The sequence below is a fragment of the Actinia tenebrosa genome, unplaced genomic scaffold, assembly GCF_029948245.1.
Source record: "Actinia tenebrosa isolate PJP-AT-01 unplaced genomic scaffold, QUT_ActTen_1.0 PGA_scaffold3__52_contigs__length_22856419, whole genome shotgun sequence".
Classification (NCBI taxonomy): Eukaryota; Metazoa; Cnidaria; class Anthozoa; order Actiniaria; family Actiniidae; genus Actinia; species Actinia tenebrosa.
The window spans coordinates 12,563,573-12,586,195 of record NW_028292580.1 but is presented as its reverse complement, the minus strand read 5'-3'; the positions used below and the strand labels follow the sequence as shown (position 1 = coordinate 12,586,195).

The following is a 22,623-nucleotide window of genomic DNA, read 5'->3' as shown; positions in this document are numbered from 1 at the left end:
GTATTATTTGTAGGCAGTTATTGTTTCGGCCAATCAAAACCAATGAACAATAATTTGAATGTTAACGCTTTTTATCACCATATCAAGGATGGACAGGAAATTTTTTTTGCTTTCTTGTTCTCGAGTTGTCAAGATTCTAAACGGTTTTTCTAGACAAGATTCGGTTGCGCCCGAATGCTTTTTAATCAGTGAAGTAACAAGAAAATGATTCCAGTTCCAGAGAATTTCCTTGGATTGAAGCGATTCCAAAAGTGCTCATCTTTCTGCTGAAGAAAAACTTGCAACTCACTTCTACAAGCGATGCCATCTCCTATGTAACCAGGTTTACATTGACATTTATAAGAGCCAATTGTGTTAATACAGGTAGCTTGTTCGTCACAGTCGCTTATACCAAGAGAGCATTCATCATCATCTAGAGGAAAATTAGTTCATAGGAATTAATAATAGAGTGATATAGATAATAGAATTATACATTAAATGAATTAGGTTCAAGTCCCTGCTACATGTTTCGTTTGTTCGTTCGTTCGTTCGTTCGTTCGTTCGTTATTTCTTTCTTTCTTTCTTTCTTTCTTTCTTTCTTTCTTTCTTTCTTTCTTTCTTTCTTTCTTTCTTTCTTTCTTTCTTTCTTTCTTTCTTTCTTTCTTTCTTTCTTTCTTTCTTTCTTTCTTTCGTTCGTTCGTTCGTTCGTTCGTTCGTTCGTTCGTTCGTTCGTTCGTTCGTTCGTTCGTTCGTTCGTTCGTTCGTTCGTTCGTTCGTTCGTTCGTTCGTTCGTTCGTTCGTTCGTTCGTTCGTTCGTTCGTTCGTTCGTTCGTTCGTTCGTTCGTTCGTTCGTTCGTTCGCCTTCTGATATTTTCTAGTCTCCGTAAAGTAAAATAAAAACAGTTGCGCATAATCGGGAAAGTTTATAGTTTATAGTATGATAGTTCTTTGATCTGTATTTCGCATACCTTTACAATTGTAACCATCGCCAGTGAATCCGGGTTTACAATCGCATGTGTAGGATCCAGGAGGGCTATTAAAACATGTGGCATTGGAACTACACCTTGTTATACCGAGAACACACTCATCAACATCTGACGAAACAACGGGTTTCAATGATTAGCAACAGACCTTATTCGTGGTGTGACAATGTTTCCCCAATTCAGCGTGACAAACCTCCAGAGGGTTAATTTTCACTCGTTTTTACTCTTCGGAAAATTCACGAGTATCCCAAAGGATACGAAAGAAATAACGATGATATCCCGACGAATTCCAAAACAATTCAACTCACCTTTATGGCGCTAGCCGTCACGGGGTATAAATTGTTTTAGATTGTGTTACGGTCATCAAAAAGTTCGGACATTGTTCTCGAATTGTACTGACTCTAAATGAACTATTTACTTGGTTAAGGTTTAGTTAGTTCTCTAAATACAAGTAAATGATCATTTTTCTAGCTTGGTTGAAGCTTTTCTAATTGCTGTTAAGAGAGCTAACTAAAGAAATCTACCTAAATTTTCTCTTTAAACTCAGTGAATTTGTATGGAAATCCGAGAACGATGTCCGAACTTTTTGGTGACCGTAACACAATCCAAGCTAGCAACGAAAAGGTGAATTGGGAAAACATTGTCACACCAAGAATGATGTCTATTGCCCACATGTCAATGTTGTCCTTGAGTATCAATTTTATTTAGATGTGAATCTTATTCTCATGGCAATGACACGAGACCTGAAAGTAAGAAAACAGTGATAAGCTGTTGCTTGTATTTTATCATTTCAAAGTTTACCATTGCAGTTGAAGCCATTTCCAGTGTACCCTGGTTTACATTTGCAGGTAAAAGATCCCTTGGTGTTGATGCAGTCTGCATTTGCATCACAATCAGCAACACCAGATGAACATTCATTGATATCTAAGAAAGACAAACGCATTTGGAATGCTTAGACGTAGTAGTGGTAGTAATAGAAGTGTTAGCATAAACTGAGAAGCAGAAAATCATTAAATAAATTACTGACGTCGACAAAAATGATAATCAGGAAAATTATGATGGTCTTAGAAGATGTCTGATGATGATGATGATATGATGTCTAATGATGATGATGTTGTTGATGATGTTGATGATGATGATGAACATGGTGATGATGATAGTGAAGATGGTAATGACAATAAATAAATAAATAAATAAATAAATAAATAAATGGGATTTAGCAGTGGTATTTCTACAGAATAGCTATTCATCCACTGTCATTCCAATTGGAATTTAGGAGTTGATTTTTGCGGAGGGAGGAAAGCCGGGGAACCCGGAAAACCCTCGAAGCACAGGAGAGAACCAATAAACAACTCTACTCACATAAGACACCGAGCAAAGCGGGACCCGAACCCAGGTCGCATTGGCGAGATGCGAGCGCTCTCACCGCTACGCCACCCGTGCTTCCCCAATGGAATATATGATGGCAAAGATAAAATGACGATAATGGTGTGATGTCGTTGTTTACGTCCATAAGATAAAGGACTTGAGAATGTCCTTGAGACAGTATTCCATTCAGGATGCAATACACGTATTCCACTCTTTTTCAATTTCTCAATGGTCACGTGCCATTTCCTTGTGTATTTTTTGTTTAACATGAAATATACTCAAATAAAGAATAATTTTCTCAAAGAAATGACACGTGGTCTGAAATGGGAAAACGTTACGTCGAACTGAAGTTGCCTCATTCGATTGGGTTTATCGGGAGGCATAAAAAGGCACATTTGACTATCTGTGTGCTCCCTCACCTGTACAGTTCAAACCATCACCAATAAATCCGCGGTTACATTTGCATTTAAAAGATCCAAAGACATTGGTACAAACAGCATTGAGATCGCATGGAGTCTTGTCACATTCGTTCAAATCTAAGGCAAAAATGAACAAATTGGTACACTGCAACTCCTTAACCAACAAACTTTCTCTGTACAGCCATCTTTACCACTCCTTTATTTGATTAAGAAAGTCGACTGACCTTTTTCTTGATTGGAAACGAATAGATCGTGCGCTTTACGGTAAACACTGATGTAAACATGCAAATGTGAAATTAGCTATCCTGTCATGCCACTAAGCCTTGCGAATTATTCGATAACTACGAAAATACATCAAAATGAGATCGAAACATTCAAATATTGAGCTCATTATAATATTCCATGCCATTAAGCCATGCGAATTAATCGATAACTACGAAAATACATAAAAATGAGATCGAAACATTCAAATGTGGAACTCATTATAATATTCCATGCCATTACATTATGCGAGTTAATCGATGAATACAAAGATCGACGAATACAAAGATACATCAAAAAGAGATAAAAGCCTCAGGGCCCGCTTGTACGAAGCCTGAATAGCGCTATCCAACAAAAAAACCTTATCCGGTGGACAAGTTTATTGGATAACAACATCGACTTCTCCACTGGATGAGGATTTATCCGCCGGATAGCGCTATTCAGGCTTAGCACGACCGGGACCAGGCAAAATCGAAACGTCCGGTGAGAAAGCTTTATAAACCTCGGTACATATCGGCACACTTTTCATGTGCGTAAAGCCGACTGTTAGCAAGATATTGGAGGGGATAAGATTATGGGATATAATAGCTTAATTATTTAATAATTATTATAATAAATACTTTATTTAACGAGGGTAGTACGAATTATGCTAATGAACCTATGGCCCTCGAAGAAAAACCTTTATCTAAAGAAATAGGGGCTGTGATATTTGATAAAGATTTACCCAGCAAACGTTACTTAGTCTGTTTACTCGGTTACCCTGGGTTACTTTGGGTGGCGAGGGTCCTCTAGATCCACTGCCCAAAGACCGGGGAACAGTCTCTTGCGTAAAAGAACAACCGAGAAGCACTGGACCGAGAAAACCACTGGAACCCAGGGCACCGCCCTGTCCATTAAAAATAATAATAAATTCCGGTTTGTTTGTTTGTTAAGATTGTATAAATGCACTCTGCTGCAGGGGAACTTATGGCTTGACCAAAGGTTTAGCAAGCTTACGTGCACAAGTTACAAAACGAAAAAACACTAGCGATTAGTATTATCCATGTATATTACTCCATACATTTTCATATTAATACTCGAATAATATCCTTATAATCTATGCAGAATGTACTTACCACGTTCGCATACATACGGCTGAGGTCTGGCGCACAGTTCAGTTTGCCATTCAAATAAAGTCCCCGAGAACATTTGTACGCAGTTTCTGTCATTATTGTCTATTCGCGGTTCGTTCAAACCCCAATTTGAATAACGTGATATCGATCCATCGCTCCATAAAAATGGTCTCTCCACTTCTGGTCTTCTAAGACCAATCCACACTAAAGGCTCAGGTAGTGCTAGTTCTTTAGATACAAATATATCCTCTCTTTCAGAGTGTATAGATACTAAGTATCCTCCTAATTCTCTACAGTTCTTTTCTGAATCTTGCCAGGTTTTACCATCTACGAATGTTACGTAACATGATCCTTCGAACTGTATCCATCCCTGAGGACAAAGTGCTGTTTCATGGAGAAAAAGTTAAAAAAGTTAAACAATTAACAGCCGTTCTTAGCGTCGTCACGCAAAGCTTAGTTCCTAGTTGGGGAGGGAATGTTGCGTGACGACACTAAGAAGAGCTGCGGGGAGACTAGTAAATTTAAAGCAAAATTTCACAACCCCATAACACTCGAGTTTGTGTGTGTTTGTAGGAGGGGGAAGCGGGGAAAGAAAATGGACTATTCAAAATTGATAATTTACGATTAATTTCGCCCGTTTTATTATACCTTTGCGTTGTCTTCTAAATCTCTCTGGTTTACCTTAACATGAACAAAAATAAATAAAAGGATTAATCGAACGAAAGAAATAATAATAGAGGGACGGAGTGATAAAGGGAGGGAGGGAGGGAGGGAGGGAGGAACGGACGGACGGAGGGAGGGACGGAGGAGCTCAAATAGGGAGGATGGATAATGGATGAGTGATTGAACAACAACAGGAGATACTGATTCATATGTAATATTGTGCTATACCGATCCTTGCCCTTCCCTTCGATGAAAGAAATGAGGCGGGATTAAGCTTCAGCTTCGTTCAATAATGATAATGACGACGCGACCTGTCGGTCGCAAAAGCTGGTTTTAATGAAAACTGAGGCCGATCTCGTGAAAGCAAGAATCATTAATCAAGTTTATGGAATCAAACAAAAACATCGTCAACCTATTCTAATGCAATTTAAAATGCTTACGGTTCCCATCCTCACTAGAGCGTCAAATTGTCAAGGCTATTGATTTGGAGTAAAGCATTGAGAATAGAGATTGCATAAATACCAAAAGAGTAATATAGTCCTAACTAACACACATGGTTTTCATTAGAGATAATTATAGTATTTGTTAATGCTAGTTGTCATCGTTCCACAGTTCGTGTCACTCACCAATTATTAATTAAGTTTCGTGAAATCATTATTAAAAAAGTCTACGAAAAAGTAGCACATTTGAAGCAATCACATGGAAGAGCAAAAGATTTGGAGTTGATAGATTCATGATTCAAGATAATTGTTGAACGAGTTATGCATTTCTTGCAATTTTATTTTCGAAAATACTTCCTTGGACTGAAGTAGAGGAAAGTAATCCGCCCCTAAACATTTTTTTTATTTCATCTGCGTTCGCTTATATTAACTTGAATCATAAAACATAACACGCACCCACTTCCTGCCTTAATTGAATTTCGTGAAAGGTATTTTCCATTTGTACGTTCCTTACCCCACCACTATTCCAGAGAGGAGGAAAAGAGGGCGTCGTTCTACAATTATCTCCACTCCCCCCCCCCCCCCCCCCCCCATCTTTCTCCTTGCCATCTGATGGAAAGATGTCGCGTATACATTGACGAGGAGACCTCTATACACACTGCGATCGTTTATCATCAAGAGTAATCCTATCTTCAAAGTCGTGCCCTACACTTTCCATTACGTAAATAAGCATAGCCCATCCTCCTCTTCGCGCCATAAACTAAAGCACGCAAGAATAGGTATTTGAAACAAATATGGTCAGCTAGACTCATTCAACTTCAGTCCTCCTCTTTGCGGCATAAACTAAGGCACGCAAGAATAGGTATTTGAAACAAATATGGTCAGCTAGACTCATTCAATGTCAGTCTTCTAAGTGGGTGCCCGCATATACTTGGATACACCTTATCTTTACCAGATAAATATAAAAACGTGTCCAAGTACATTAGAAAAAATATTAGTTTAGTTAGTTAGTTAACAGTTTTGGTTAGCGTGACTCATTCAACGTCAGTCTTCTAAGTGGGTGTCCGCATATACTTGGATACACCTTATCTTTACCAGACAAATATAAAAACTTGTCCAAGTACACAACAAAAAATATTAGCAGCAGTTTTGGTTAGAGTGACTTATTCAACGTCAGCCTTCTAAGTGAGTGTCCTCTTAAGCTTTGATACACCTTATCTTTAACAATAGATTTTTAAAGAACTTGTACAAACAGGTCAGAAAAGATATTGCGAGTAGCTTTGGCATAGCGTGTCACAATACAATTCCATGCCTCTTCCTTTCCTCTTATATGAAACTTGCAAAACACGCAGAAAAGATTCTTGCGGAGTAGCTTGGATAGCGTGACTATTGAACGTTGCGGTCTTCAAAGGCGTTTGGCACCATCAATTACCATGCCTCTCCTTTCCTTAATGAAACTTGCACCCAAAAAGTAGACAGAAAAGATCTTGCGAGTAGTAGCGTGGGAATAGCGTGACTAATTGAACCGTTGCGGTTTCAACGGGCAGTGTCACACATCAATGAGCATCCTCTTCCTTCCTCTTAATTATAACTCGTCAAAAGCATGTCAGAAAGAGATTGCATAGCGCAGCGCACTGATTCTGAAATAGATAAAGATTCAGGCAAACATTGCATTCTGTTTAACCGCTAGGAGGATTATACGACCGATTTTATTATGTTTACTTAAAGTTACAATAATAACCCATGTAAACTAAGATCAACTGCGATCGGCTGTGAAAATTATCTGCTGAAAGTAAACTTGTAAGTTTGTTTGTCCGAATTTCGCCTTTGTCTTCGTTTTTATGACGTCACGGTTGCGCTGCGCTATTAGCTTTGGCATAGCGTGACTAATTGAACGTTGCGGTCTTCAAAGGGCGTGTCCTCATCAACTTCCATGCCTCTTCCCTTCCTCTTAACAAGATAAATATGATAACTTGTCCAAGCATGTCAGAAAAGAAATTGCAAGTGGCTTTTGCGTAGCGTGACTTATTGAACGTCACAGTCTTCAAAGGGCGTGTCCTCATCAACTAGCACGCCTCTTTCTTTCCTCTTTACGAGATAAATATGAGAGATAGCACAAGCATGCCAGGAAAGATATTGCAAGTAGCTTTTGCATAGCGTGACTTATCAACATCAGACGAACTGCGAGGTGACTATTGCAGTGTTGATGTTAAGTGGGTAATCAACCACAAATGCCCTTCAAATATTGTCAAATGGGAAGCTTTCCCCAAACGATCGGAAATAAAAATGACCCAGGAAAAAATATATGTATCCTTGCTATAGCTTAATCTTTAGCGTCTAGACAACGATACTAGGTTTTAAATCATGAATTGGCTTTTGTATTCATGTCTTTAAAACAACTACGTCGTTTCTGGTTTCCTATTAATACTGGATCATGTTTTGTGAACAAATATCAGTACCCTCTGTGGTCGGCCACCCACATCTACAACTGAACCTGTAAGATTCATCCTACTGAAATAAAAGAAATATGTAATATGTTTATGATATGGATTAACTCGATGTAGGCATTCAAGGCGTGCGAAAAGAATTTTCAAGCATTTATTACTTCGTATCGAAAATAAAATCAAATTCAAATTGAATTTCATCACTCGAAAATGATTGTCGTCAATACGTCTGTGACAGCAACCAAGGTTGGTTCACACTTTCCTTTTATAACGAAAGATTAGAAGATTGGAGAGTCATTGACCCCTTTTAACTGAAGCAAACAAAATCACACGCTATTGGCAAAACAATGCCGTAGGTAATAATAATATTTGAGTAACTTTTCAAAGTAGAATGAAGTTAGTGATCCAACGTCAGCAAATTCAAAGAAAGTTTACTAGATTAATCATAATCGCCTATTAACTTAAATCCGAAGACCAAAATCTGTAAAAATGATGCCAGTAATTTCTCGATTTTTTTAGACCTTAGCTTATATGTTCGAAATAAAAGAAAGGGGAATTTGGAGAATTCTAAGTTTGATTGACATCCTGGGAATGACTTGAAAATTACAAGTGAAAACAGATTAATGAACGCGTGGTGTTTTTAGAGTCAACTATTGAAATCACAGTCTTTCGTGCGATTTGGGCATCCACCTATGAGTTTAGTACACTTATATCTGATTAAAAAGAAACTTTGAGTTTTATTGAACACTGAAAAATCCTCTGTACTGATCGGCTCTCAAAACGAATTGGAATTTAGGGCGTTTGGGAAATCTTGAAAATCAGACAAACATTCCGCAAACATAACAAACTCTGTTAAACAACTCCACTTAGAGTTGTAAGTGGGCAACAATATTACCTTAGCATTCAAAAGGTTTTTTTTTTTTTTTTTTTTTTTTTTTTTTTTTGCCTCGTCTTATTTCTTTCTATTATTTTTCAGTCCTCGTTATTTCTCGTCAATCTTGTTTGTCTTTCTTTTCTTTTTTTTCCTTTCATCCACTTCATAAACTTAAAACTCCATTTCCTTCTTTCTGTTTCTTCGTTTTCATTTACAACAAGAGTAGAACCTCCATTTATCGACCAACCTCTATTTAACGACGACCATTTGTCAGAGTCTCCGGCAAAGAATGTTTTTGCATTATTTATGACATATATTATGTGGCCTCCGTGTATTTAGCGGCTATTTGACACTGAATTTCGTAAAGTTGGCCGCTTTTATATAAAACTTCGGCTCTATATTTGTTGCATTTATTCCTATGTCACATTTTTTTCTATAAAGCAGTAGAAATTTTGCATTGGAAAAAAATTCACCACCAGGAGTCGATGGTTTCCGAGAGAAAAGCAAGAAATATTGGGCTATTTTCGTATCAATGTATAATCTTAATTAGATAGATCAGAAGACAGATAATAGACAAATAATGACGACAAAATTTGTTCGCAACAATTAAGTCAGTTAAGATAAACTAAATGAATTATTCAATAAAGAGATGTTAAGACAAAAGCTCACTCCTGTGATGTAATAATATCTTTGTGCAGTAATGTAAGTGTGGAAGAGAGGTATTCTATTTCACTGACCGGAAATGAGTCGGAATTAAGGTAAAGTAAACAATTAAAGATTTTTCCTTTTTTTTTTTTTTTTTTCTTTTTCGGCCCCTCCGGGGCCGGGAGGGGGCCTCGTCGGCGCGGGGATCGAAGACTCTAAACGCCCTCGCCCCCTTCTAGGAAGAGCTTCTAGGAGTAACTCCTCAGCCCCCTATAGCCACTTGGAGCGTCTCAACGATGAAGAGCGAAAGTCTCAAGGCTCTCCCTATCTCTCGCCGTCCTCTCTCTCCTCACTCTCCTCTCCTCCTCCTCGGTTCTCTTCTCTTCTCTTCTCTTCTCTAACAGGTTCCAAGGACTGGATCCACCATACACACATACATCACACAAGTTTGTAGTAGAATCCATCCCATCGGTTTTTTTCCTTCATTTTTTTTTTTTTTTTTTTTTTTTTTTAAATAAAAGAATATTAAGAAAATACGAGTCTCAAGCAATGCAAGCTTCGCAGCCAAGTCTAGCGAGTATCATGTTAATCGAGCCTGAACTTTCAACGAGGTCAAGTATGAAACAAAAACTACAGATGTATTAAACTCAAATTAAATTCTTATAATCTGGATATAAATTCAATCTAGCGACTCCTTGTACCACTTGCATAAAATTTTATATTCCTGTCTTTCTATTAAGTCTAGGAGAGAAAAAAATAAAAATGAGGACATAATTTGTATATGAGAGCTTGATCATCATACCTTTCACTGATAACACATTTGTAGCAATAGCATTTCCGGTTAAAAGATTTTACTTCACCGCGCCTGTCTGCCGTTTCCGAATGGAATGCCAAATTTCCCCCTTTGTGATGTACGTATTAAAAATGATTTCAAATATTCCTTCAAATGAAAATCCCCATTGATGATATCAACAATTAAAGAGCGATCTCTTTCACGCTTTCTACATATGGAAAATAAATATTACTATTGAATTAATATAACATTTTAAAAAGTGTTATGGAGAGCCGGCTTGGTTGATTGCGCGTGTAGGTTACTCATTATTGACACGAGTTAAGGAGAATTCACAATGGAAAACAAATATGGAGAAAGTCATTCGATTTTTGTATTTGCGACGACATAATAATCGTAATATCAAAACAGCTTTAACTGATGTATATCAGTTAGTTTGAATAGAGGAAATTTAACTTTGAAATCTCATTAAGATATCAGAAATTACAAGGGCTTACGAAAAGGGCCAAAGCAACTTGCGAATGAAAATATCTTATATCTTTGAGGTAAAAGAGATGGACGTGGAGCTCCATGCGTTTCGATGGACAAGGCGGAGGAGCTCAAATGGTCGAAGCATTGTAAACAAAGAGCCTTGAAAACTTAGACGGGATTATGTTTATGGAGAGCTCAGACACTACCGGTAAAAAGGTTAAATGCCAGCAAGCAACAGCAGCGAAATTTAAGTGCATTCGACGAGAATAACAGCGAGAAACCATACTGATATTGTGCTTGAAAAAATATTTCGCCGACTGCAACATACAATTGATAAGTTACAAATGAAAATTACAGGCAGTGAACTTGAAAAAGGAAATTAATTATTAAATTTGTCTATAGACAACGATTTCGTGAGAAGAGGTCAGTCGTGCTCCGCTAAGGTAACCAGACATCTAAAACTATTGGTAAAAATATTTCAACAGCGCAAACTTTGCCTGAGTTTTATAGAATTATGAATTGAAGAATTACCTTCGGTTGTGGACAGAAGTAAACAAGGCAGGACCACCAACAATGACAGCAAGGATTGGAAAATTCTCATCTTAGAACCAAGAGCTTCTCCAGTCGGTGCTCTCTACATAGTCAAGAAGACAAGGTGTTAGTCGACTGAGTATAAGAGCGTATTACAATGCAATAAACCTCACTAAAACACTGCTAGCGGCTTATGTTTCACCAGACTAGCATGCTTACACTTATCCAAGCAAGGATTGACAACTTCGGTTACAATTATCTCGCATTCCCGATAATTTACCCTCAATCAAAAACATATTTTTGCAAACGAAAATCCTTAAAAACATATATTAGTGTATAATTAAAGTTTCAAATTTGAAGTGAGTGGATTTCCAAATTTATCAACTGATATACAAACCTTTCTCGAAAATCTCAAACAGCTTGTCTATTAATCATATGTGGAGACAATAAGACATTTAGCGAGTACACAGCTCTGAGGATTTCAAAATCTCTGGCCTCAAACCAAATCGCGACAGTACAGAATAACAAATTCGAGAAGCTGTGCCCACGTGTTGTCTGCGAGTAAGTAATCGGCAAATCGCCGGCCGACCCTACACCAAATTCTTTTAGAGGTTTATATTGTATTATGGGATCAAATATCATAACCTGGCCAAAGTCAAATTCCAATCGAGTGAGAAGTGTTAAAAGTCACTGAATGATTAGATGATGAAATATTTTGTCCGCGCGCGCATTTGATATTCTCGAGTCATTTTCGTGCAAGTTATATTAAAGTTAGGGAAAATTTTATAAGGCCATTTTTGGTCTTCTTAGATATGTTATATTTAGACTAAATGCTACAAAATACTGACAAAATGACTTCTAGAAAATAGTCGGAGCATTTTTGTTACAATAATGACCTGCATTCTAAACACCTCATTAAGCCCCGTTTACACTAGCGATTTTTGCTGCGATTTTTTTGCGATTTTGTCCACAATAAATAATGGTAAAGAATTTACTTGTAAAGTCTTTTTCAGGATACCAAGATTTCCCTAGATTTCACATTTCCAAAAATTGCCACAAAAATCGCCGCAAAATTCGCCGCAAAAATCGCCAGTGTAAACGGGGCTTTAGGATTGATAATAAATTGCGAGGACTCTTCCGACTGAAGAGCCCACGCTCGTTAGTCCCGATATAAAATTATGCGCTACATGATGACAATATCTTTAATACATATGAAAGGTACGCATCATTCTCCATGAGAGTCGTGGCCGCCATTTTGGTTGACTAGCTTGACAAAAAAAAACATCCAAGATCAAATCTTTTGTCAAAGTCAACGAAAATAGAGGCTATGACGTCACATGCACTCCGAATATAGCCATAGGCGGAGGAAGCTGAGCTTCCCAGAAGTTTATAGAGGGAAGTGGACTACGCTAGTCAAATGCAACCACCTCATCCCCGCCACCACCCAACATCCAATACCTATGAACATAATCAGCACTTCATGAGTCATCTTGCCAAAGGGACCACATGCAAATGCACCCACCCCTCCCATTCATTATTTATAACGTGGGGGGGAGGGGGAGGCATTACTGAGCGAATCATTAAACATCATTGTGAACAAACATTGAGCCTGTGATGCATGTGATTTGTCGCATTAAATTGATGACATTATCTGACGAGCTACGTTAACAATGGTTCAGGGAATGACACCTGATTTGAAATTGGAAACATTACTCCCATTACGATGTGTAACCAGCAAATCTCAAATGTTCGCCCCTTTAGATGATAAGCGTCGATGCCTATTCACCACATAGTAGCATATAATATCAATAGTCTGTAACCAGCAAATCTCAAATGTTCGCCCCTTTAGATGATAAGCGTCGATACCTATTCACCACATAGTAGCATATAATATCAATAGTCTTGAAAATATAATACAATGGGAAACTTGACAGAAGTTCAAAGGGGAAATGTAGTCTAAGTCCTCGCCTATATAACACGTTCAAAGATAATAATCGTTGAAAGCTGGATGGATGCTGCAGACCAGGTTACCGCCCAATCAAATAACGAGCTGAAATACAACATCTATTCAGCTTTCAATAATCATTATCTTTAAATACGTATTTGCGAAAATTAAAAGTGTATAAGCTATAGACAGAGGAAGACTCACTGAAGGCTGAATGCAACTAGAAGGCAGGATGAGGAGTGGAGATTAGCTAAAACAAATACTTCAAAATTGAATGTAAAATTATATTTTCTAACTTGGGCGTAGTTTGTAGAAGAGAGAGAAAGAGCCGCGGTTATATACAGATAAAATGAAACGACAAGAAAGGAAGAGACGAGATAAAAAATATCTGGCGTGCTTTATTATAAGGAGACTAAATTACTAGGAACGCCCCTCCGTCGTCCATTCTTCATTTCGATGGATAACGTCCTTTTATTTGGCAGTTTGAGGATGTTTTTCGAAGCCGATAGGAGAGACAAAGCGATAGATTACTCAGTACCCTCCTAGAATTCCTAAAACCGCCATGTCAATGGCTTTCATCAACGAGCAACTGTAGGTCTTGCCAAGACCTATGTAGACTTATGTATCAATGTAGACTACTTGTAAAGTTAGTGACCCTAAGTGGGAGTAGCTGGTTAACATTGGCGAAAACATTATATCGGACAGATTTGTCACGAGACGAGACACTATGGAAAAGGGCCAAGATGAAAAATCAAATGAAAACAAAAATCAGGTTACGCACTAAAAAAAAAAAATGGAACAAAATATTTATACGAAATCTTTTTACGCATGAATCTCATGCATCGCTCATACCACTTGGTTTGCAACCTCTTCCAAACTTTAGGCATGATAACCACAAAAATGCTTGGGAACTCAGATACCTTGAACAGACAGTTGTGTCTCAGCAGAGTCCAAATAAAGTCCAAATAAAAAATCTGACCAAGGCAGTTACGCTTTGAGCTGCTAGCATTGACGTGTTTTCCGGTCTCGTGAAAATTTTATCACCCGAATGGATGTTTGGGCACGAAGGGTAATGTTTGCCCTTCAATTCGTTGAAAGCTGGTAATGAGAATCATGAGAATCATGTACTCAGCTGATGAGCTCTCTCACCGCTACGACACCTGTGCTTCCATGTTAGCATTTACAATGAGATTCGCGAGTCTTTCTCTCAGTGATCGATACCTAGCAATAGAAAACAGCCGCAAATCACTGGCAATGTTTGCTGGTAATGAGATTCACGAGTCAGTCAGCTGCAGATTGATACCAAGCAATAGAATACTGTGGTTGATACAGACAGCTAATTCAAGCAATACAATACTCTGTGGTTATACAGATAGCAGAATGATACCAAGCAGTTGATCACATGAAACTTTTGATCATGAGTCCTAGTGTCTTCAAATGACGCGCAAATGAACAGGGAATCTAGGGGCGTTGGCAGTATTCACCCCTTTATGAATCCCCCAATGCTATATTTTCCACGCTTGACATCAATTTTTTTTCTTTTCAATTTAATTTAGAAAAACAAATTCCAAAAGAATACATTTGACGTCAAACGCGGAAAATAAGGCATTGTGGGTTTTATTGAAAGGGTCTATTCCATTGAGGTCTATTCCCTCTGTATGAAAGGAAAATAACTTTTGAATCACACTAAGTTAGTTCATCATGGAAATACTGGTTTATGCATGTCTGGAGAAACGTTGGAGATATATTTTTGGAGATAGAGCAAGTGTGGTGGGCGCTGCTAATGCGCTGTCTCGCATTGCTGTGTTAGTCAAGAGGTAACAATCCTCAGACCCACCACCATGCACATGTCAGTAGAGTTGAAATGATTATTGACTTTTCAGTTTCTGGTTTTCCTCTGGGTAAAATCATGACAATTGTACAAATGTACTATTTTGGAGAGGTAACTGGCATTCCTGACCGCGGCGAGCGAGACAGAAAGACAGAACATCGATCAAATTCAGGAAGACATAACTGCGGAAGTTCATCCAAAAAACTTTACCGTCACAATCTAGATGAATGTTTAAATTATAACTGTCGTATGTTACCCTCGTGAAATAAAGTACATTCATTCAAACCAGGGAAAACCTAAATAATGATAGCGTGGCACTTATTTTTTTGTCAAGATACTATGATTAATAATTAGTCTATTGCTGATATAAGACGTCGTCAGGCAACTTTTCTAAGTTTTCGGTTCCTTCCTACGCAAACATGTCTAGTCATGTCTAATCACCGACAAAAAGAAGGTGGTAAATTTATGTGACCCACACAAAAAGAATTTTAAAATGGTGTAAACTGAGAAAACCATATGTCCCTCAAATTCAGTCATTATACTTCAGGAGGAGTTACATTAATAGAATGACCAAATCAATCTAGTTGGTTCCATCGACTTAATTACTTAGTATCATATTTGAGGCTTGAGTTCCCACATCAGACAGTATCAATAAGTTCTAGACAGTATCTTAATTTATTGGTATAGTACCAGATAATGTGTTAGTGTAAAAAAAGGAAAAAAATAATGTGGTTTCAAATGTCTGCGACAAATAAAAAATGGTCTGAAATGATCACGAAATGACGGCCTCCAAATAGAAAACCAAGCATCAATTTTATCACAGATAGAACTCGTCTTAAAACAACCTCTTAGTGTCCTGACCTGAGACCTTACAGAGGCCGGAGAGGTGATATATACTACAGCTATGCCCCCTTTGTCGGATTCTCGTTCAAAGAAAAAAATAGGTTTCTTATTCTCGACTGATTGAATGGCAGTTCAGTATATTGTGTCTATAAGCATTTTTAACACCAAAAGAAAAAGTGCTACCCAAAAAGTGGACGTGGCAATACACCTAAGTCCAAAATGGCGCACGGTTGAGTGTGTCATGAAAATAAGGCATCCAGGGCCAAATGTAAAGAAATAATATGGTGTCAACGCAAAGTATACACTTGTTCACTTGTTCTGTCCGGCTTTCTTTTCTTCTTCTTACATTCAGGAACACGACAATTTTGCAGCACCAAATTATAAGAAAATATTGTAAATTTGTAAATTTGGCCCTGGATGGCTCGTTTTCAACCGGTCGCGCGCAATTTTGGATTTAGGTGTATACCTCCACTTGCCGCAGCCTTCCACAGTTATTTAGATCAGTTTAATGCTAATAAATGAAGAAAGCAAATTGAATAAATTTTGATTTAAAATACTCAAAAAATGTAAGGCTCAGGTCACGGGATCCTAAACCAAGACGTCATTCTACCCTTAATGTCTAATGATGATCATTAACACGATATTTGATTACCAAGTGATGAAAAGCACATATTTATAAGAAAGTTTTTAAAAGACATTTATTTGTTTAGGATTATTGCATCCGGAATTTGTTTACTCATGCTGATTTAAGTGTAGCTTTAATGGATTATCGGAAGACGAGTCAACTGACTTTAATCCGGAACTCCTTGATTAAATGAGTTGAACCTGAAACTCCGGTTAAGTTGGTCCATATTACATGGCAACGGTGCTTAATTGCTATAGTATCAGGTGTTGGATACTGAAAGGTTAGACGCAAATAATCTGATATTTACGCAGTGTCAAGGATTTGATCAGTTTGAAGAGAAGGTACACTTGAAGGGTAAATAGTTGAGCTACAATTAGTAGCTGTCTAGAGAGTCCCAACTACTACCAAGCTAAGGCGTTGGGGATTTTTAAGGAATCATTTTCCTTGCTTTTTTTTTTTTTTTTTTTTTTTTCTTTCCTTTTTTCTACATTTCGTCCTTTTGTTCTTCCTTTACATATCCTCTTTCTTTCTTTCTTCCCTCCCTTGTCCTTTTTCCATCCTTCCGTCCTTCCTATCCAAACTACTTCCTACATGAAAAGGCTATACTTCTTTCTAAATGTCTTTATAACCAACATTTTCTTTTCGCTATGATGTCTCAAAAGATAACAGTATATATAGTCTAATTCTTACTCGTTACAAAAAACTCCGAATTAAGAAAGATCTCGTGCCGAACAACACCAAGCGTGGTATTTCTGACCTACAGTGCAAAGTCAACCCCATCGTTTAACATACGAACTAATCAGAGTCTAGCCTGTCTCTGAAAAAAACACGACGCCGCCCGACGGAAGCTATCAAAACCATATGTGACATGCCCTACTGCCTTTCCTCCCAAGGACTGACAACCAAGATTTGACAGTTTGTCAGGCTTTTGCTGAAAAGAAGATTTCGAACTCAAGAAGTTCAAAAGATTATCTTACATCATTTGTAACTAAAAGTTTCACTATGAACTTAGTCTATGAACCGTAGAACACACCCGGCAGAATAAATAACTGGGAAAATGTTAATAAGAATACTTATCGTTAGTATTTTAACTATGAAATTTCCCGAATCATTTTGACGACAGATTCATCCATCCTCTACTGTGAGAGAGATGATAAAACGAGACAACTGGGAAGTTTTACTGTCCGTTATAAATGGAAAATTGATATTTTCGCTGTGCATGTTGCGACTATCCCAGCAGACTAATAATAAACATTGGCTAGTCTGAAGAAGATTATTGCATTGCGAGTAAGCATGGCTGCAATTTTCATTTGTCGCTATTTTTAGGCGTGCAGTTCTGAAAATGTTACAGAGAAATGTTCAAACTTTTTGATTTTCTGCAACAATTTTTGCGTTGCGAGATATCGTTGCCGCCGTCAAAGTCGCGGTGATACACGCTGAAATTGTCTTGCGCTGGCAATGCAACGGAAAACTTGAGATTGCATTGCCAGCGAGAGAAAATATTGCAACGTGTTTCGACAGCTTCACTATTGGTCCATTACAAGGCATCCCAGTGTCATCTGCATGTCTGACCTAAATTGTTTCTTAACAAGTTTAGTCTGGCTCACAAGAATCAGATCCTGTCGATCCATCCCTTTTGTCGGAACGTAAGACCAAGCTTAACCTGATCTTCAAACTACAGACTTCTGGCATTTAACTGTTTTGAAAAAGCATTTCAAAGATAACTTTTTGACAGAACTGAATTCTCTTGAATTTTTTGCAGAGATGCGTTCGATAACCTTGGGTATGTCTGGCTGGAAAAATAACGGGCATTATTAGTTGACTTAGCTATTTTCTATTTTGAATGCAGTGACTTGAAAAACGAGGCAAAGGAACAATTTTACCACGTCTTCAAGAAAACCAATAAAAACGCATTTAGCACACTACTTATGTATATGAGAATATATATAAACTATATAATTGTACTGCGGTGGTAATGTATGAAAATGAACTGATCCTCCCGGCGCAGTATGTCAAGCAACATAAGCACTACTTACACTTATATCAAAAACCTAAGTTTAATCTTAAGAACTTTCATACAGAATTAACAGTCGTAAACTGCACTGACAAGAAAAGTTGAAAATAGCACGGTTAATGGCGATCGGGGTCAGTTTTGTATTGTATATTGAACCGTTTTACGGACTAACTTTGAATAGTTCATCTCTGAAAAGACCTAATGCAAATGTATTTAGAAAATTTGCAATTCTACATTGAGCATGCGCAACATCTTTTTTTCCTCTGTGCGTGTGTTTCTGCAGGGGCAGAGAGTTGTGGAATCCAGTTTCAAATAACTCTCTTTTTTCGTGCCTTATGGGAGCTGCTTTTTGGCTCCAGTCTGGCAACTCCCTTCGACGTCTACCTATCACTTAGAGACTGAACTAGACATCAAGTAGACTTATCTAAAACTAGCTTTAGCAGGGCTACAAAAGTAACAGTGTAACTGAGGCCAGGCTAAAAGTCAAATTTCAGATATCCCGAATCTAATGCAAATGAATTTAAACAATAGGTTTTGCTCATTTGCTTAGATTCGGCACACTGCTGTTAACTTCAGTCAACGCTCTCTCTATCTGGAATCCATACATAGTTTTGATTTTAACGAAGCAAGAATACCAATAATTGTTTGAGATATCAAGAAAGGTTAAGTGGTCATTCAGTCAAGACTAAACAATTTTGAACGTTCGCCTTTGTCGGACGTTGATTTAGACTAGGTTGTCGTACACTTGACTTTTATAACTAGTTACGATTTAAATAAACATGCTATTGAATGCCAAAAACTTCTATTTTTAGTAGGGTTTTATCTAACAACTTAGACTATTTTTTTGTCAGCCACAAGTTTATCAGTTCTGGGTATAATTTTTTCATGCTAGCCTCTAAATATAGTCATAGGGGTGTCTAGTAAGCGATATTTATTTTTGTACTTATGTATCAATTCGACTGATCTTCTTTTCAGATTTATTTTATGACTACATTGGCCAAGTTATACTTCCCTGGCAATACGCATGCACACTGGTACGTGTTTCTCGTGCCAGTTGGTCTCATATACGCGTCAATCCAGCATCTTTTTTTATTTTTATATATCATTCGTGCACTCTAGGTGCATTACGAGAAACAAATTAATACATGGCTCTGTTCTCAGCTTACCTAGACCTTAACCTGAGTTTTAGCATTTAAACACTCGTCTAAGCCAGCCCATATTCAGATACATTCTGTCTTTGAGGTATTTACTTTCAAGTGTCATATTAAAAGAGCTTATCTCAAGAGTTATAAATGTGCGGCTTATTGGAATCTAAAATTTTCAGTTGCAATGCGAAGGTCAAAAAGAAAATGCTTTTTCGTTTTCGTACGCATACTTTTCGACACGTTTTGCCCTTGCCTCCACACTCAAATGATCAAAACGCACACATTTGAAAATGCTCTCCAGAGTGAAGAAATTTAAAAACGGCCTATCGTATTATTTTGGACATCGAAAACGAAGGCTTTTGAATACTCTGACGTCGTCATTCACAACGCACGTCTATTTTTCGCCTGTGCAGACGACGATGTTGAATTATTTCCGTATCTGCGTTTTTGATCGTCTTAGTGCAAACCTATGCTATGAAAAAGCTATTGTGGACGCGAAGCTTTTAGTGCGTGTTCGGTGAGACGAAAACGGAACGTTTCGAAGACGCATTAGTGCAATTCAAAAGATTCGTAAAAATGGAAAACGTGGTAGAATTTTATATAAAATCCTATTCACCACCGGTTTTCTTACATCGGTTCAATTATCACATACAAAGTGAAAGAGCCAAAATTAAAATGGGAAGTATAAATTTCATGTGAAATCTCCGGTCCCAGACCTTCTCGGTCAATTATGACCGACCGACAGCCTGGGAAGAAGACTAGAATTAGAGTTGAGTCCAGCCAAAATATTAAAGTGATGAATGGTAAAAAAGGAACTTGCCAATATTCGCTTTTCTGACCCAGTCAGTGCAGAACTCGGGTACCAATCAACACAAGGAGCGCGCTTCAGTGGAAGGTCATAAAATATTCTAGACGACGACGAAGAGCGATTGACCTGAGATCGACGTTAATTATAGGATAGACATTATCACTAACGAACGGCAAGATCACGGCATCATACTATGAGGCTAAATTCTCACGGCTACCAGTGGCATATTGAACGCGAAGGAGGGGAGGGGAGAGGGGGGGGGGGGGGAGAGGGGGGAGGGGGGAGGGGGAGGGGGAGGGGGGAGGGGGGAGTCAAAGGGGAGAGCGTTAAGTATTGATTTCAATAGGAAACGTTCCTGTAAAGCTTGCGGCAACGTTTGCACAAAAAAGCTCGATCTCGCCTTTAACCACTGAAAAATGCTTCACATGATCATACAAGGTTTTAGAATAGATGAAAATGAAAGTAAATAATCATTATCGAATGGAGAATAGTGATGGGGGGTGAACGGGATTAGCCTCGAGGGGATATGTCAAAGACATTTCAGTAATGTTTTCCTAAAACGACAAAAATTCTACGCTTTTACTAAATAAGGCGGTTTCCAAAGCCCCATCAAGAGGATTAATAATGTACCGGTCTCATGGCATGGGCTGTTTTATCCTTATCACATGCTAGAGTGTTTTGATTTTAAGAACAAGTTTCTATTCATTTCAAGTGTTATGTCACGAACAAGTCGTTGAGCTAATTGAAAAGCACTCGAATGCAATCAAATAGACGTGTTAGTTTGGACGCATTGTTTCTTCTAGTGAGTTATCCAGACCATTATCACTGCATTTTTAATATATAATTAATTAATTTTTTTAATATATAATTAATTTAACCAGGTTTTAAAATGGATGTGATTTAGATAAAATTACGTATAATAGAAGGGAGTATAGAAATAGATATTTGCGTTGCTAAATAATTCCAGAACATTCCTTCCGAACAGAGAAAATTCCTATTGTAACCTCCCTTAATGTCGCAATGACTGCAACGCACCTTTTACTTTCGCAGTAAAAATTACAAGAATGGTTGCAATGAATAAAGGCAAGTGTATCAGCAATTAGAGAGACGAAAGGATGAAGATAACGACTGACAGAATACAACGTAAATTGGATTTTTCTGATAAGAATGGAAGGCATTTAGTTTGTTTTTTCCAAACCTACTTGTAGTTAAAGATGGAGTCTCAATATATTCGACAGTTTCAACTAAGAGAGTGGTGATTGACACCTAAGGTAAATAATACACCGCTAAGTCAGTTCAGTGGTAAACAATTTGACAATTCCGAGAACGAACATATTTACTAATCGTTTATCTAGCACCATTAGGGTTTTTGCATTTATTAGCACATGGAGGGAGGGGGTCGGCAAAATTGTAGTGGGTTACTTTTTTTTGAAAAAGTGGTTAGGGGAGGGGTGAGGGGAGGGTAGGTTATCACATACTGAGGGGGGGGGGGAGGGGTTGAAAGGGGGTTATGCAATTTTTACCTCTACCATGGAGAGGAAGGGTTGGATTATGTTTGCAAAGCTTTCCATATGGTTTTGGCAGAATGCTGATTAATACGATGGAGCCCGAACGACTGCCAACTTCTTTTGGCTTAGAGCTGATGATATAACGATCGATAGGCCATTTTTGCCGCGTTTCAAATGATCCTTGAGGCATATATAAGACTAAATAAGAGCCATCAGTTTTTCCAATGAAGAATATATAACGAGAAGTTTAATCGGATTACATCAATGTTTCCAGGTAATTTCATTAACGGCTGTTGTCGGACCCTTAACCTGTTATTGTCGACGTAACGTTTCCTATTCCCAATCACATGTCATTCCGCTTCTAGCGCTGTTTGGCATCTGTTCAATTATATCGGTAACGCTTTGGAAGATACTATTAATATGAATGTCAATGAGGTTTGACCTAAAACCATTTTGGCAAAAGAGGGGAAGGGGGACTCCCCAGTCTCTCTCCGTTTCCTTATCCCCTCCCCCCTCCCCAAAGCGCCGCTACGCTGGCTACTTCCCTCTTATAAACAAGCTGTGATGTCATAGTGAAATAGGGCAATCAAGCGTGCATATCTATTATCGCGTCACGTGATCATTTACCGCCATATTGGTAAATAACTGTGGATATTACCGCTGACACACAGGTTTTTCACCTTGGATCAACGAACCTACTTTATAAACCCGTCACTGTCATCTTTGCTCCAATATAGCGAAAATGCCCACATGACCCGATACTGTCTCTCTCCATAGTACTATAATAAAGAAACCTCTGAAATACTTACTCAGTTTGTAGTCGGACAGCAGTTCGCTTCAACCAAATAGCTACAAGACGGCTGTAAAACGAATGCAAAGCTTAAGTTAGTCGGCATCACGTGATGTTACTGATTAGAGGCTTTG

At 38.0% G+C, this 22,623-nt stretch overlaps 1 protein-coding gene across 1 annotated transcript in view; it reads right to left on the bottom strand.

Annotated features, from left to right (window-relative positions):
• LOC116306668 (uncharacterized) overlaps nucleotides 1-22,623 on the bottom strand; it is a 103,770-nt gene that overhangs the window by 79,215 nt on the left and 1,932 nt on the right. The window contains 8 exon segments of the mRNA XM_089035162.1: nucleotides 290-412; nucleotides 948-1,073; nucleotides 1,764-1,886; nucleotides 2,750-2,866; nucleotides 4,126-4,506; nucleotides 4,771-4,803; nucleotides 10,981-11,083; nucleotides 22,509-22,559. Coding sequence (XP_088891288.1) covers nucleotides 290-412; nucleotides 948-1,073; nucleotides 1,764-1,886; nucleotides 2,750-2,866; nucleotides 4,126-4,506; nucleotides 4,771-4,803; nucleotides 10,981-11,050 — 973 coding nt within the window. The 5' untranslated portion in view covers nucleotides 11,051-11,083; nucleotides 22,509-22,559.